The sequence below is a fragment of the Rhipicephalus microplus genome, chromosome 6 (genome assembly GCF_043290135.1).
Source record: "Rhipicephalus microplus isolate Deutch F79 chromosome 6, USDA_Rmic, whole genome shotgun sequence".
Classification (NCBI taxonomy): domain Eukaryota; kingdom Metazoa; phylum Arthropoda; class Arachnida; order Ixodida; family Ixodidae; genus Rhipicephalus; species Rhipicephalus microplus.
The window spans coordinates 192,907,928-192,923,146 of NC_134705.1; the positions used below are offsets into that span (position 1 = coordinate 192,907,928).

General features: G+C 46.4%; 1 protein-coding gene across 1 annotated transcript; it reads left to right on the forward strand.

The window, feature by feature from the left end:
* The first annotated feature begins 246 nt into the window (after positions 1–246).
* Positions 247–10,677, forward strand: LOC142765095 (uncharacterized). Its single transcript, XM_075865661.1, has 4 exons — positions 247–666; positions 5,442–5,705; positions 8,226–8,559; positions 10,351–10,677. Exons 1-4 carry the CDS (start codon positions 370–372, stop codon positions 10,392–10,394), a joined length of 939 nt encoding a protein of 312 aa, XP_075721776.1. The 5' UTR covers positions 247–369; the 3' UTR covers positions 10,395–10,677.
* Positions 10,678–15,219: the final 4,542 nt, after the last annotated feature.

Sequence of the window (15,219 nt, forward strand, 5' to 3'; positions counted from 1 at the left end):
TTGAAACATTTTCGACAAATACAGAGTTACGCATGTGACCGCGAGGGCACCCTGTCCTCATGTGCCAATCGATGTCACACAATTCTCTCAAATAAAAGCTGCTAAAGTCGTAAATTATAATTTCCAATATTGGGCTATTCCTATAGTGAAAGAAGATGCCGTTAAGACCGCCACAATAGGCAGCAGCAGCATCGTCATGGTCATCATAGTACAGCGGTGAGCAGGAACGTTGCCAGCCTCTGCCCAAAGTCCTCCGGGTAGAAGGAGGCGCCGGAGACCACCAGTACGGTACAGGAGGAACAAACAAGCCGACAAGAGTCGCAGTCCTCAAGAGAGACGGGAAGCCTAGGCAAGGCGTTGGCCCGGGTCATGGCTGCGTGGGACTCCGGAAAGATGGAGGCCGAGGAACCAGCGACCGACGACAAGTGGGTCTTCCTGCAGAGCAACGGCGACGCAGCGAAGGGAGAGCTACTCCAGGATCCAGATGGCGAAGTGCTAGACGAGCAGGAGAGCCCTGCGAATGCGGCTGAAGGGCAGGAGAGCGTCCAAGATACGGAAGAGTACATCTGGTGGCTTCGATTGGCGTGGAACGATGCTTCCGTTCACAAGGCCCTCTGGTATGACATGCGTTCATGCGTCTTCATCGCTGCCCTCTCTTTGTATACGGTGAGTTCACGCACTGGTTGACACACACGCGATGTCGTTCCACGTGTGAAATGCCGATGTATCAGCCATCTATCTGCCTGATGCTGTGCATGTACAAGGAGGGGTAATGTTCAGGGCAAGACAGAGGCTTGAAGTAATGCCACCGTGCAACGAATGTATCCACAGTCAACATTTCGGCAAAATATTGTCGCGAACCCGCTCAGACAGGTTACTTCTTCTTGGTGTCGGTTGCAGAGACTGCTCACTCGATTGCTTGTCTCTCTATGTGCCCACGCGCGAGAAACGTTGCTATTTCGCACCAAAAGAAAGTACGTGAGGAGAGAAGAAATGCGATATACAAGTACATGAAATGAAAAATGTGGATTTTTTTTGTGGTGTATATAACACAATATACTTTCCTTTTTTAACTAGATGAACCTGTATCCCATCTCATTCTCGTAGAGGGGAACTTCATGAGATCGCACTAAATAACTAATTGTTAAGACTCATTGTGACCACTCTGACGAGATGAAAGAGCAAACGATTTGCGCTGTCTACTTCCCTGGCCATGGCACAGACAAAATGATGATTATCGCATATTTTTAAACGCACTGCAAATCTTGAGCGCCCTAAGGTGAGAAAAGAAAAAAAAAAGAAAGGTTGGCAAGAAACAGCGCTCATTAGCAAATATTTTGGTTGGAAAAGGTTCCAGCCACTAGTATAGCCAAAAACGTTGTTTTCGTGAAGAGGAGGGGGTTGTGTGCTTTTGTGCGCGAATTTATGTATGTGTAAAAATATATACAACTATACACGACTAATTTCGGAGGCTATGCAAAATGTCGAGTTGTTGCCCCGTCCGCCACAAGCGGCGCTAAAGACCGACCTTAATCGAAAATGAAGGAGGGAAAGGGTGTGACAGCAGTTTTCGTCCTCATGCGGCTGGCATCTATATATAGGAGGCATTGGTTAGGCCTATAGAAATTTATCCCTACATCTAAGACATGCATGGAGATATGCACGTATCCCTTGATGTTCATAGTTTTTTGCTCTTTGTGGTGAAGTAGTATCTTGCCTGTTTGTCAGCTTCCTAGCGCGTTAAAAAATAAGGGACCCTTAAGCTACGCGTTTATAAGTTAAATGCACTCGCGATATCATGGTCCTAGTGAGCATTTTAACCACTTAGGGAGTGTTCTTTAGGTATCATGTTACTCGAGACGGTTAAATTGGGAATTACTAAAATTTAATTGATAAAGTTGAGAGTGGCTTGTGTCAGTGAAGCTTTCGCCAATGGCTGCATTTCGTATAATGGGTAACATGCTTTGAAACACGGGAAGTATCTGCGTGAAACGTTTTGCTACATGTTATGCACCCACTTAGTGGTCTGAAGGGAACAGACGCATTAACGTGCGTGCCTTTTAAAATTTGATGGCCGGCTTTAAACCATAAAGTCGTCACGTCAATCACAATTTATGACACCTTGTAGAAATGTTCGCTTGCACCACGCAATATCAATGCGATATTACAAGTTGTATTTAGAAGCCTGTATTCACGAGCCGATTCGATTGTTTGTAAAGCATGAAAGTCATTTTCACTGTATTTCCAAGCAGACGCGTGTTATGTGCTAGAACACCTGCTTGCCACGCGAGTGGCCTATAGGTTCAACCCTCACTCGGACCCGGAAATCTTTATTTTTATGTAGTGAAGGTACGACGAGCGATCGCTACCCACGCAGCTAGCTAGCCATTGTGGTTTTAAGACCTGTATCCAGTCCTCGCTACACCTGCCTTTTAAACACCCTTGTTTTAAAGACGATAGTCTTTCTTAAAGTACTTCGACGCAAAAATTTTGGTCTGTCTGTCTGTACACTTGTCTGTTTGCCCGCCGTAACGATACTTCAAACGGCCAACACCATCCGCAGCGCGCAGCAATATTGCTCAAGTTTCAGCATTCAGACTTGTGCGATTGTCAGTTAAAATCAATTATTGCGCATATATAAAGGCACCATAACAACAGGTCAACATCTTTGTATGTGTGGCTTTATACAAGAGAAGGCACACAAAAGTAATTCTAAGGACCGTAGCGTTTATCACGCCGCGCCGACGGCGCAATGCGATGCTCAAAACGGCTACTGTTTCCAAAGTTTTGCTAAGATGACATGGTGGTGGCACCTGCCAGTCGCTTTGCGTTCTACACCTTATCACCTCCGAGACAGGGGCGCATCTTTCTCCGTGGGCGCGCACGCCTTCTTTCGTTTTCGAAGATAACTGCCAGATGGCGCTTCGCTGCACTGATTGAGACTCTCTAACGAAGCGCTTCCAGAATACAATTCACCGCTTTTTTTTTTCGCGCAGAAGATCAAATAAACGTTTTGTTGACTCTCTCCGCATGCAAGGCTATCGTCTTTGGACGACATTTGCTGTGAAACATGCAGATACGCGGCCAACATTTCTAACTGGTAAAGGTGCTGGGTTTAATTTTTATACTTATCGATTTTCGTTCACAAACAAGATGATTTTTCGCTGACAACCAACGACGCGAACCACCTCGTTGACGCCGGAATTTCTGCGAAACGAGCTCTTTAACGCTAACGTGTTCAAATAAAACACTCGGTTATCTGTGCTATTTCCTACTACATTCTCTGTTTTTGTTACTACATCGCATTAACATAAAACACTCGGTAGTCCGTGATATTTCCTACTACATCCTCTGTTTTTGTTACTACACGTTGGCGTGGTTCAGTCACGTAGTGCACTTAAATTATGTGCCAACTAGCTTGCAAAAACATCCTTACTGACATGACACATAACGTGAAACGTAGCGTCGTTCGTTGTCTATAGTGGACCTTTTAGTGAGTAAGGTGTTCTGGCTGCACTATACAATACAGTAGATACCTTACCATGCAGCGCTGCTCACTTCGCGTTAATTAACGCTTCAATGTGAAGCCGGAACTTTCGATATGCTTGATTGCTTTATTTGATTCGTGACTGTACAGTGTAACAGGAGGCGGAGGGAAAAGCCATAATGACGACTTGAAATAGCCTTTTCCCCCTTTGTGAACAATGGCAGCAGCCGAAGGGCATCACAGTATTATCACAATATCATATACCTCGTACAGAACATTAAAATATACTATACTTTTTTCCCCTAAAAATGTCGCCCCACCGCGGTGGTCTAGTGGCTAAGGTACTTGTCTGCGGACCCGCTGGTCGCGGGTTCGAATCACGGCTGTGGCGGCTGCATTTCCGATTGAGGCGGCAATGTTGTAGGCCCGTGTTCTCATATTTGGGCGCACGTTAAAGAACCCCAGGTGGTTGAAATCTCCAGTGCCCTCCACTACGGTGTCTCTCATAATCATATGACGGTTTTGGCACGTTAAACCCCAAATACCAACCAAATAAAAAATGTCACATTGTTTTGTGTAAAGATCATGTCGTAAAAGATAATGTCGTAAATCATCGCCTTTATTTATAAAATCAATCAGCGTTGGCGACGGCCAACGCTATATATCCTCGACAGTCGCCATCCAGCCTAAGGCTGGATGACATAGCTGGTCACATGACGGCGAATGTTCTGCATGACTAACAGAAATTATTAGTGGTTGTCAATACACTTCTTGAAACCACGATATTCTGAGAGACGTGGTAGTGGAGGCCCACAGTAATTTCGGCCAGCCGGGATTCCTTAACAGGCACCAAAATCAACGCACACGCACCTCTTGGAGTTTGCAGTCGTCCAAATGCAATCTCGCGACCTTTAAGGTCAGCAGTCCAGCGGCTAGACCGCTGCGTCATCTATGTGCATGACCAAATGATTACTCGCGTTTTTCATGTTTGGATATTAGCTTGAATAACGGCAACACTTGTTAATGCGATAACCTCAGGTGCCACATTAAAAGCGACAATCGACCGTCGTTGTCGACTATCATCTCGTGGCATCCACGTCAACGTGATCGAGGCAAACTACATCACGTGACGGCGCCCTGTTATACGATGTCATGATGAGGCCAGATGTCGCCAAAAGTGGTGACTTTATCGTGACGACTTAATTACGTCACGTGGAGGCGTTATCGCATCACAGCATCACTTCGTCAAAGGCGCGCCAATCATGGAGTTATATAGTTGGAAAACCAGGTGAGATGCAAATTGCGTTTGTGTCCTTGAGACAGTGGTAAACCACGTCATGGGCAACATTTATTGCGGAGAAGGCTGGGTGAGGCAAAGATTTCCCTCTAAATGCCCTATAGGGAAATATGGCGCTAGTGTATACGGGAGCTCCAACTGCAGCTTGCATGGAAATGACGGGTTTGTCCAATCTTTGTACTTTCGGCTCCAATCGGCTTCGCGGGGCTTGGAGCTGTTTTGCCATAAGACGGCTGGCAGCAAATGCTTAGCAGTTAGGCTGCCCCACCGTATCTTTATAGGCTTGCCAATTCACAACAGGTCCTCAAGTTTAAAAAGTAAAAAAAAAAAACCTAAACGCAGCAATAAACGAAGCCACAAGTGTGATTCGAGGCCCAGAAGTACGAAGACTAGGCAAATCCGTGTACTACCCATCGTTCCCATGGTCGCTAAACGACCGCAGTGTCAGAGTCCCCTCTAGTTAATTTTAGGATAATCGATGACGTGAGAACCAAGACGAGGTTAGAAAGTAAAAAAGAAGATGATGGCTATTCTCTTAGAATCGTTCCAGGTGAATGCATAAGGAGCCCCGTCATGAGATTCTGAATTCTGTGAGCAAAAAAAATTCGTTGGCATATGATATTTGTGCGTTAAGAAATTGCCGCCTTGTATGCGCAGGTCCTGCGAGTGCTCGCGACAGTGGCGTCACTGGCCCAATGCAACGCTGCCCGTGCGCTGCTCATCTCGCTGGAACACTTCGCGTCGGCGATGTCGCATACTGCCGTGTTTTCTCTCGGCACGCGATTTGCCTCCTTGATGGTGGTCAAGGCGAGCACCATGAAGAAAGCGCCGCCTGAACTGCTCTCCAATGTGGCTTGTATATTCGTACTCATGCGAGTCGCTTGCATCGCCTGCATTTATGAAATCAGTACCGGCATTCGGGTGAGTTTCACTCTGGGTAAGGCCATGTCCTCACTAAGCGTGTCATTACCGAATATTCAGGGAAACCGTACTTTCCGAGCAGCGGGAATAGACTTATCGAAGGTGCCATTGCCACTGTAAGACCATCTATATAGCGGTCAGTAAACATTTCCTTGGAAGAGTGCAATTGTATAGGTTCGAAACTGAAGTTCCACGTGTTGTAGGTTAAGTAGAGTGGAAGCCAATCAGTCATCGAGGAGCTGTAAACTATCCACCACTGAAGGTCAACCGAATGAATCAAAAGCTCCACATCACGCATGAGCGTTACGCTTACCATGTCTAACTGCATTTACAGACATCAAACTATCGACAAAAGTGCGGTGTTAAGCGCTGGACTATTCGGTGCAGCGCAATTTAATGCTTCATGGCCATTGTACCAGGACGAACAAAGAATAGACGCACAGAGCACTCTCTTCTTTGTTCCTCCTTGCCTAACGTGTTGTGAAACATTGGATCGGGGTGGGTGGTATACAAATAGTGAGCAAACGTTCCCAGTGCAAGGAAAACATTCCAGTATCTGATACACGCGAAATTTTTGAATGAGATTTCGGGGGCATGAATTCCAACGTGTCCATGCTAATCTTGAAAATGACAAATTTTGCCACCGATTATGAAATATGGTCATTGCTTCACGGTCGTTGCGAGTTTCAACACAGAGAAAATGTAGAGAACATAACGAAAACAATGCTTTAAAGCATTTATGTCCGAGTAGCTCATGAACACAGTTATTAAAAAAATAAGAAAAAAAAGACGTGAGCAAAGAATGTTAGGTGCGTGTATCGGCCTGCAAACAAAAAGGCTCGGAACCGGGCAGCACGTTTGAGACCCATGGTGTGGAGGATCTATGCTTGGCGGCCGAGCTGTAAAGGAAGCGCTGCACAGACCAAGGAGCCACTGGTTCGATTCCGAGGTGCCAGTCGAACCAAATATTTTTTTTTCATTTGCGTATGCCTTGAGTATTCAGTCACGCACAACACCGATTTTCACCCCCAATGCAAGGCACCGCTTCCCGTATCAAAGCTCCTGCGAAACGGACTCTTTGTCGCTCTCACGTCGAAAAGCTTGCGCAGTTTGCATTGAGTCGCGCAATGCTGGGGCAACGCCTCCTCCAGGAAGATGCCTGCCGCATGAGCAGAAAAACAGCTGCCACACCCTTTCCCTATTTCATTTTAAAATGTTTCGGTCGCTAGCGTCACTTGTGGCGGACGGTGCAACAACGCAACACTTTGCATAGCCTCCGAAACAGTGATGCACAGTTGCAGGTCTCTAACAACTCTCGACTGACGCGCCCCTATGGGCCGCAAATGAAAAACGCTTAGCTGGTACCGCCCGTCGCCGTGATGATACTGTCGGTCGCGAGCACCACCGTACAGAGCTTGTTTAAAACTGAAGGCAGGCCAACTACACTGGGAGCGCGAGCCATTCCTCAGACATCTATCTAGAGGAGGCGTTGGCTGGGGCAGATCAGCTTCGGTCGACACTCGGCTGCTCCTGGGCGAGTGGTTCTTAAGATAGAGAAAGGAAGAGAAAAGTGAGCCCCGGTATTGTCTGCTTCAGGAGCGACACCACCACAGAGCTCACAAGGGATGGGGGTGAGGAGAGATAAAAAGGGTAGAAGTAAAGGGGTAGAAAAGAGGAAGAAGAAGCAACAACAAACTGAGGGAATAGGAGAGACAGGAAAGATGGAAGCAGGGTCACTGGAGTCCGAGGACGGGGTACACTTGCGAGAGATGTTGTCGGCGTCTGTAGATGGCGTAGAGCAGGTCCAGTAGGTCAGAGCTGCGCTGTCACCGAAGACCGGCGGCGACAGGAGGTGACGTAGGGCCAGCCCAGTCGGCCAGAGCTACGATGACGCCGAAGGTCGCGAGCGCGCGGAGCGCGCGGGCGCACAACCGGTCGGCACGAAATCTTTACTATGTTGGAACACAATTTTGGAATTCAGTGGCATATCCTCCTAGAAGGCGGATGTACACAAGCCTAGCCCCAATTGGTGCGCACTGCGGACTGACGTCATGAGCGGGGCGGCCGGTAGCGCCGCCTTTCGAGAACCTAGCCGGAGGCATGAGCGGGACTAGGGGGCACGACGAAAGCGCGTCACCAGCTGGCGCATCCGTCATCTGGGCGGGGCCTCTGCGGTAGTCTTAAGTCGCATCCGACTATAAAAATGCCAATGATGCACACGCTGATGCAAGTATGGTTTACGCGATCGCATTGTAAACCACAAGTATTGGCTACGGGAATCGATCGAGTTCGATTAGTACTCGCTCTTAAACGACAAATACTAAGTGTAGTAATAATTAAAATAAATAATTTTGCATATTCGAGGCTTGGTTTCGGTCAGCTTTCATCCCTGGTTAACCTATTGTTAAACATTAATTAGCCCAATTTGACCAATCACCTGACTTGGCCCTCAATCCCGCCGCTACACACTGCACAAGAAATCCCGATTACGATGACTCACAATCGATCGATCGTTCGCAGGTTTTCCACGAGTCGCGGCGAGAGGAGGATTTCGGCTGGTTCCTCCAACTGTTCGCGGACATGGCGAGGGTGCACCTGCTCACGGCCGCTATAGCACTCTCTCCTTGGCTGGTGTTTCTCATGGGAACGGACCTCGTTGCCACGTGCCGTGCTTTTGTCGTCCACTATAAACTGATGGCGAAGTGCAGAAGGCTCGCCGCTGAGTGGGGCCCGGAGCTACGGGCGCTGCAGAAACAACTGCTCTATATCTTCATCGCTGCCTGCGTCATCTGCTTCGGGATGACACTTGCGAACTACGTGGACTTCGTCTTCGTGATTTGGTCTGGGCTTGCTGGTACGCATTTCCGAAGTATATTCCAAGTTGTGCAAATAACCCGCACTTTCATACGAAAAAAAAGTTCCGCCATATCCACGAAGTGAATGATGATGAGTGGGCGAAGCTCCGGAGGTAAACCTGGTAAACCATGAATCCTCTGTACATCTCTGGTAAACACTACAAGAACTAAACGAGAGGTGGCTACATACAGGAGACGGTACCGCCATCTAGTGCACACTGCAAGAACTAAACTAGAGGTGGCTACATACAGGGGACGGTACCGCCATCTAGTGAACACTGCAAGAACTAAACTAGAGGTGGCTACATACAGGCTACAGGGGACGCACAGCCCACGCCCTAAGGAGCTTCGCCCCTAAAACAATAAAAAACAAAAACTAGATAACTTTCAAGAAAATGAAGGGTGGAGCTGCTTTACAGAGGAACGTTCCACAGCTTAAAGTATTCACGGGCGGGGCAAGGACACAAGGTAGACATACATTCGAAGAGTTTATGGCTGACAATTGTCATGATAGGGCAATGCTTCTGCGGTGAAAGTAAACACGGTGGTCCTCACATAGACAGGTGCTTTTTAACATAACTCGTTAAGGCTTGCATATGTCTTATTTTGTTCATAATTGCAAGGAATCTTGCGTGCAGGGCTGAACAATATAGGGTGGGGTGAACAATATAGTTTCACCCGAAATGAGTACTAAACGAGAAAAACTCGTTCCCTAAACTAAATGCTATTTGACTGTTTGTTTTTATCCTTCAAATTTCAACTATTGCTTCGATTTCACCACTCTGCAAATGTATTCTTTCTGGCAGATGTCGTGCAAGGTGACTCTGCTATATCCTTTTGCTTCCTGTATATATATATATATATAATATATTAGGTATGGCACAACGTTGAAGGGAAACTGACGAAGATTAAAGGTAAATAGCCGACCGACCCATTAACGGGAATTCCTTCCTTTACGTACGCCGCCCGCCGACCGACCCATTACGGGGAAACCCCTTTCTTTATGCACGCCGTCACGGACCCTCCCGGCACCGCGGCGACAATCTTGGGTGGCCCGACACACGTCAAGAACTGAACAGCACGTGATATGAACCGTATGTGGATGTAGACGGACAGTTGGCTTCGTTCTCAGTGTTGACAGTGGTTCTTCCTCTTTTTTACTTTCTTTCTTTTCTTGCTTTTTCTTTTTCGTCTCCCCCCCCCCCTTTTTTTTTTAGTTTCCTCTCATTCTCGCAAACATTTTTCAAGGCGAGAGGGACGCGGCAGCAACGAAGTTTGGAAGCTCATGTCAGTATAACTCATCCCCTGATGAAGGGAGGTCCCCTCCCGAAACTGTTGGGAAATAAATATATTTATCCTTGTTGACAATGCTCCCGTTGTGCCATACCTCATACCTTCACGAAGACTAACTGGCCCATTGAATTATTACTCCCAATATATATATATATATATATATATATATATATATATATATATATATATATATATATATATATATATATATATATATATTAAAAAAATTGAAGACCAGTATAGAGCCAAACAATATTTTCAGACAACCATTGTTATAGTCTATAAATGGCAAGCTTAATAAACCTTGTTCTTGGCTGGCTGGTACATGCTAACAGAAATACAGAAAGACTGCACTACTGAGAAATGATTCAAGACGGCACAACAGAAGTCTGTCTTGAATCTTTCGTCGGGGGTGCACGCCGTGTTCGCATTTCAGTATATGTTCGAGCTACTATATTTTCAGCAAAGCCATACATACGGTTCATCCTTATGCGCAGCTAACCGGAGCCATGCCGATTCCGCAGCAAGTGGTGCCATCTAGGAAGCGGGATACCGCTCCAACACTCGGATCACGAGCCGACCTGAGACCAAGATGGATGAAACGATGGCTTGAAGTGATGTCCAGTTCGAGGAGGATGTAATCGGCATGCGAAAATACGTTCCCGAGACTCTGCAACACTATAGTCCCGCTTTCCAGCTATATCCAGAACTTCAAAATTAATCGGTCCCGTGAACTCGAAGATGTCGCACATTAAAAATTCGTAGAAGCTCACAGACACGAAAGGAGAATTCGAGATCATTCATTAGTGGACTGAGTATAGTGTTACGCGTACACAAATAGAGACAACGAAAAGTGACAATAGAAGTCTGATGAACGCTTCACAGCTCACGGAAGCAATATGAGAATAAGTAGAATTTATAAACCAAGACTTCACACTATTTTTTCCCACAAATTAATGAATGCCCGGATCTTGCCTCTGCGTATATGATAGACGCCCGCTACGTGCTCCGTGCGTCTTGCAAGATTTTTCAATACAGGCCAGCCCATGTATTGCAGGAAAAAAAAATAATTCAAATTTGCGAACCAATGTTATGCGAAACATGCACATAGAAGGTGGGTGTGTTGCAATTTAGTGAGCGGAACCTTGCGAAGTGGCTCTGAAGATATGTACAAACGCGCGCACAGACATACGATTACACAGCCGCATATGTTTTATATAACCGAGATGTTTACAAATGTGGTCGTGATGCCAACCGCAACATGCCTATTAGCAACACCAAAAGTGGTATAAGCTGCTATGAAAGTGCCTCTGCTCGGGAGGATGGTATAGCCTTGGTCACTGCGCAACGTAAATCATCTTGAGCGAATAACGCCTAATTACAGTGTACGTGAACCTGATTGATTGATATGCGGGGTTTAACGGCCCAATACCATCATATGAATATGAGAGACACGGTAGTGGAGGGATCAGGAAGTGTCTGCCACCTCGGATTGTTTAACGCAGAAGTTAACCTCGATGGTCACGCAGAAGATCCGTGTTCGAAATTCCATTCAATCTAGGCATTTCTTTCTCATTTTAATTATTATGCATATGGGTTATTTGTTTATGTCCATCTGTTACTCCACTGATGGGGACGGATACTAACACGGTGACACTGCTGAACGTAGCACCGGCTTGCTAAGAGTTTTACTCTAAAACGACCGGAAAGCATAGAATATGCTTTAGCGCAGTAGTCTGGGCTCTGGGCCCGAAGTGTGATTTGCATTCTGACAGGTGGTGAGAACATGGATAGCCGAACACCACAAACAAATCACTTTCTTTCGCAGCTACTGTAGTCGGTATAGCAGGACTTCTCCAAGTTTTCTTGCACACCGCCAGCAGAGTTCTCGAAGGCTGGCTTTTTACGTGCTTAAACAGCCCCGTAGCTAAAAAGTTATCGTTGCATATTTGGTGAGAGTGGAGAGAGAAAAAGAGAGGAAACTTACTTGTACGATTGTAAGTGACCTTCTTCGCAGAGAGAAGCCTTGAGTTCATGGCCCCATAGGTTGGTTGGTTGGTTCCTCAACAACTTGGCACAACCCACCTATAGGGTATAGGCTATGGATGGGCCGGTACCTTGCTTAATAAATTAATTCACTTCTTGAAAGGAAGGGTTGAATTCGTTAGGTAATAAAGGTAATATTTTAAAGGTGTTAGATTTTTAATCAAACAAAAAAAAAACCTTAAAAAAGATAACATAATAAACACACAAAAAAAGAAAAAAGTCTATACATAAAGCAACTGAATTTATCTATGTTCAGCATTCTATTCTTTTAGATTCTTGTAAGAAATTTGTAACAGCGGTAATCACAATCCATCAATGAAGCGAGACCTCATTTCACAACCATCATACCACTCATCGCGCATTGATCATCAGCATAAGGTTGCCATTCCGTTTTGCCGCACCAAATTCTTTTCAGCAGCCTTCTTACCGAAAACAGCAGCCGATTGGAACCACCTTCCCTCTTCCGTTGTATCAATAACAGACCCTTTGTTATTCAAGACTGCAATTTCTCAGCAATGCTTGTAACTATACGCAGTTCCCATTATCTATCTTTGTCTTGTATGTGCTTGAATTCTTATACATTTTTAGTTGACTTATGTTGCCTTCCTGATTTGCGCATCTGATACTTGTTTCTTTATTTTGTCTTTTTTCTTGTGTGTTATATATGTTGTACCCACCCCCTCTGTAATGCCCTACGGGCCCTGAGGGTATTCTAATAAATAAATAAATAAATAAATAAATAAAAACGCTCCTGTGGCTGAAACCAAATGCGATTGCGCCAAATGAATTTCTCGTCCACGAGGAAATCTCGCGTGACAGGCATAGTTAATTAACATGGGCTGCGTAAACGCATTGATGATTACACTGCGTTTCAGGATTTTCGAGAACCTTCTAGAATGTGCTCGCTTCGGCCACAGATTGGGCAATGGTTTGGGGTGGATTACGGAAAAGTCCCACGAACATCTCTTCCTTGACGCTACACAGAAGTATACATAGGAATAGGCGTATACTTATTTTCCCTTGGCCCTTTCTGGGTCATTTCAGCTGAAGAGCTTCGTCATCTTTTCGACAAATACAGCACCACCGTTTTGCGTTGTGTAGGCGTCTGCAGCGAGAGCTGTGCCCGCACCTTTTGCCCAACCATAGAGAAGAGAGTTTGAGAATTGGGTTTCCAACGAGCTTGAGGACCCAAGAAGCTTGTGACGTGCCAGGGCGCATGCGCAGAACCCAAGCCAATCTTCGTCTTTTGCGTTCGTGCTGACCCAAGGCCCAAAATTTTTTGGTTCAGCACAACCAACGCTATGGGGTGTAAGAAAGATATATACACCGTTGCGCAGAAAGACATAGTCCCAGATATATTAAGTGCCTTGAAATTGAACAGGCTGACTAAAACTGGCTTTTATTTGGTGTATGTTACACCACATCAGTATGTGATACGTTTGTTCTTCGCATTTAGTTCGTACGCATGAAATTAAGTTTGTCTCTTACCCCCGGTAACTACGTTTGCAAATCAACACGGCAGCATCCATGCAGAAGCGACCACCCGCTTGTATACAAACTTGCTCTTGCTACACGCCCGCTGCGCTGACAAAAACAAACGGTGAAAGACGCCATCGATGTGTTTCATCTCACTCTGTGGATAAAACACCAGATACGTTCTGTCGTCCTTAGCGAGATATGGTGCTTGCTTAGCCCCACCTGCTAGGACTAACGCGCCGAGGCAGGGCTTGGGCTGCGTCGTCAAACAACGGACATGCAACCTGCTGTGAAATATAAACAAGGCACGGCGTTTCGTGGGCGTCGGATTCTCCTTCGATGGAAACAAAAAAAAAAAGAGAAAAGAAGCATTGCAGCGGTAGACGTGACGGCGCGCGTCGATGGAGAAGCAATTATACGGGAGCCATGAAAAGCGTCGGAGAGAAATGGACTCAAAGGGAAACTTATCCGCCGGCATGAGCGCCTACCAATCTTCAGCATGCAGAGCAACAAATCCACGCTTCAGGTTCCCCTAGCATGACTGTTTGTTTCTCAGTTTTACTCTATTTTCAAGTTATTGAACCAGCCTTATCTGCAAGGAGTGTGTAGAGACAATTCGGCGAGCCGATGCACGAAGACGGGGAGTAGACTGTGACGTGGCACGAATGAATACATGTGGAGAGGCTAATCGCCCTTTCTGTTGGCTTAGGGGCCCTGCAGCCTCCACTGTGCTGAAGGGTGGGACGCCAAGGCGTCTTGGATCGCCAGCGAGACGAAGCAGACGCAGCGTGAGCTATATGGTTTCGTAGCCACGTCTCGCGTAATTTCGATTTTGGCCACGGGTGGCACCCCGTGCGCTTGACCCAATGCAGCCTGCGTTTCACGCAGTTCTCAAGCTATTATGATCCTGCAAACGTGAGAGCAACTTACGCAACGCAGCTTGGGGACCCAGTGTCTTGGGCCTCCAATTCTCAAACTCTCTAATATTTGGGTTCTAAATCCATTCCATGGCTCTCGCAGCCCGACCTGAATCTGCAAGGTACAAGAAAACTTGCCCCAGCGTCTTGCAGCCACGCGCCACGTTGGTATAGTGGCTAAGGTACTCGGCTGCTGACTCGCACGTCGCGGGATCGAATCCCGGCGGCGGCGGCTGCATTTTCAATGGAAGCGAAGATGTTGTAGGCCCGTGTGCTCAGATTTGGGCGCACGTTAAAGAACCCCAGGTTGTTGAAATTTCCGGAGCCTTCCACTACAGCGTCTCTTATAATCACATGGTGGTTTTGGGACGTTAAATTGCACATGTCACCACTATATTGTCTTTCATAATCATATGGTGGTTTTGGGACGTTAAACCCCAACATATCAGCCAGTCAGTCAGTAAATCAATAAGCGTCTTCTAGTCATGCCATTGGTTAAACAGTCTAACCAGTGGAACTCATTTTAACTAGTTCGCGGGATCTTCCGAAGTCGATCCATGAAATGGTGACAGCTCTGCGGGCTGCTGCAGAAATACGGGAGATTAGGTGACGTTGGTCATGGTGGAAACGGTGTTCATGGTGGTTTCTACGGCATATCTTGCTTCACCTTCTCTGAAAGCAGTTCAAACTCCGTCTGATGACTTCGCTGTGGGCGGCTGGTACGTGTTGGGTTCGTTTGCTGAGTAAACGAAGACTTAGGGCACCCAGCCACTGTCGCGTACCAAGAACAGTGAAGGGGGCTTTCGTTAATGAAGGTGTATTAGAACGAACTTCTGATCCCCAAGAGACTGAATAAAAATAAAGGGCAAATAAGTCGACAGTGCGACACGCGCAAGCCAGAATCGGCTGGAAAATAACGCACCCTTA

Bases quoted from the DNA above. Each gene is read 5' to 3' on its own strand.
- LOC142765095 (XM_075865661.1), top strand. From the start codon at position 370: ATGGCTGCGTGGGACTCCGGAAAGATGGAGGCCGAGGAACCAGCGACC. The intron at 5,706-8,225 runs GTGAGTTTCACT...GATCGTTCGCAG, and splicing joins AAATCAGTACCGGCATTCGG to GTTTTCCACGAGTCGCGGCG. The intron at 8,560-10,350 runs GTACGCATTTCC...CCTTATGCGCAG, and splicing joins GATTTGGTCTGGGCTTGCTG to CTAACCGGAGCCATGCCGAT.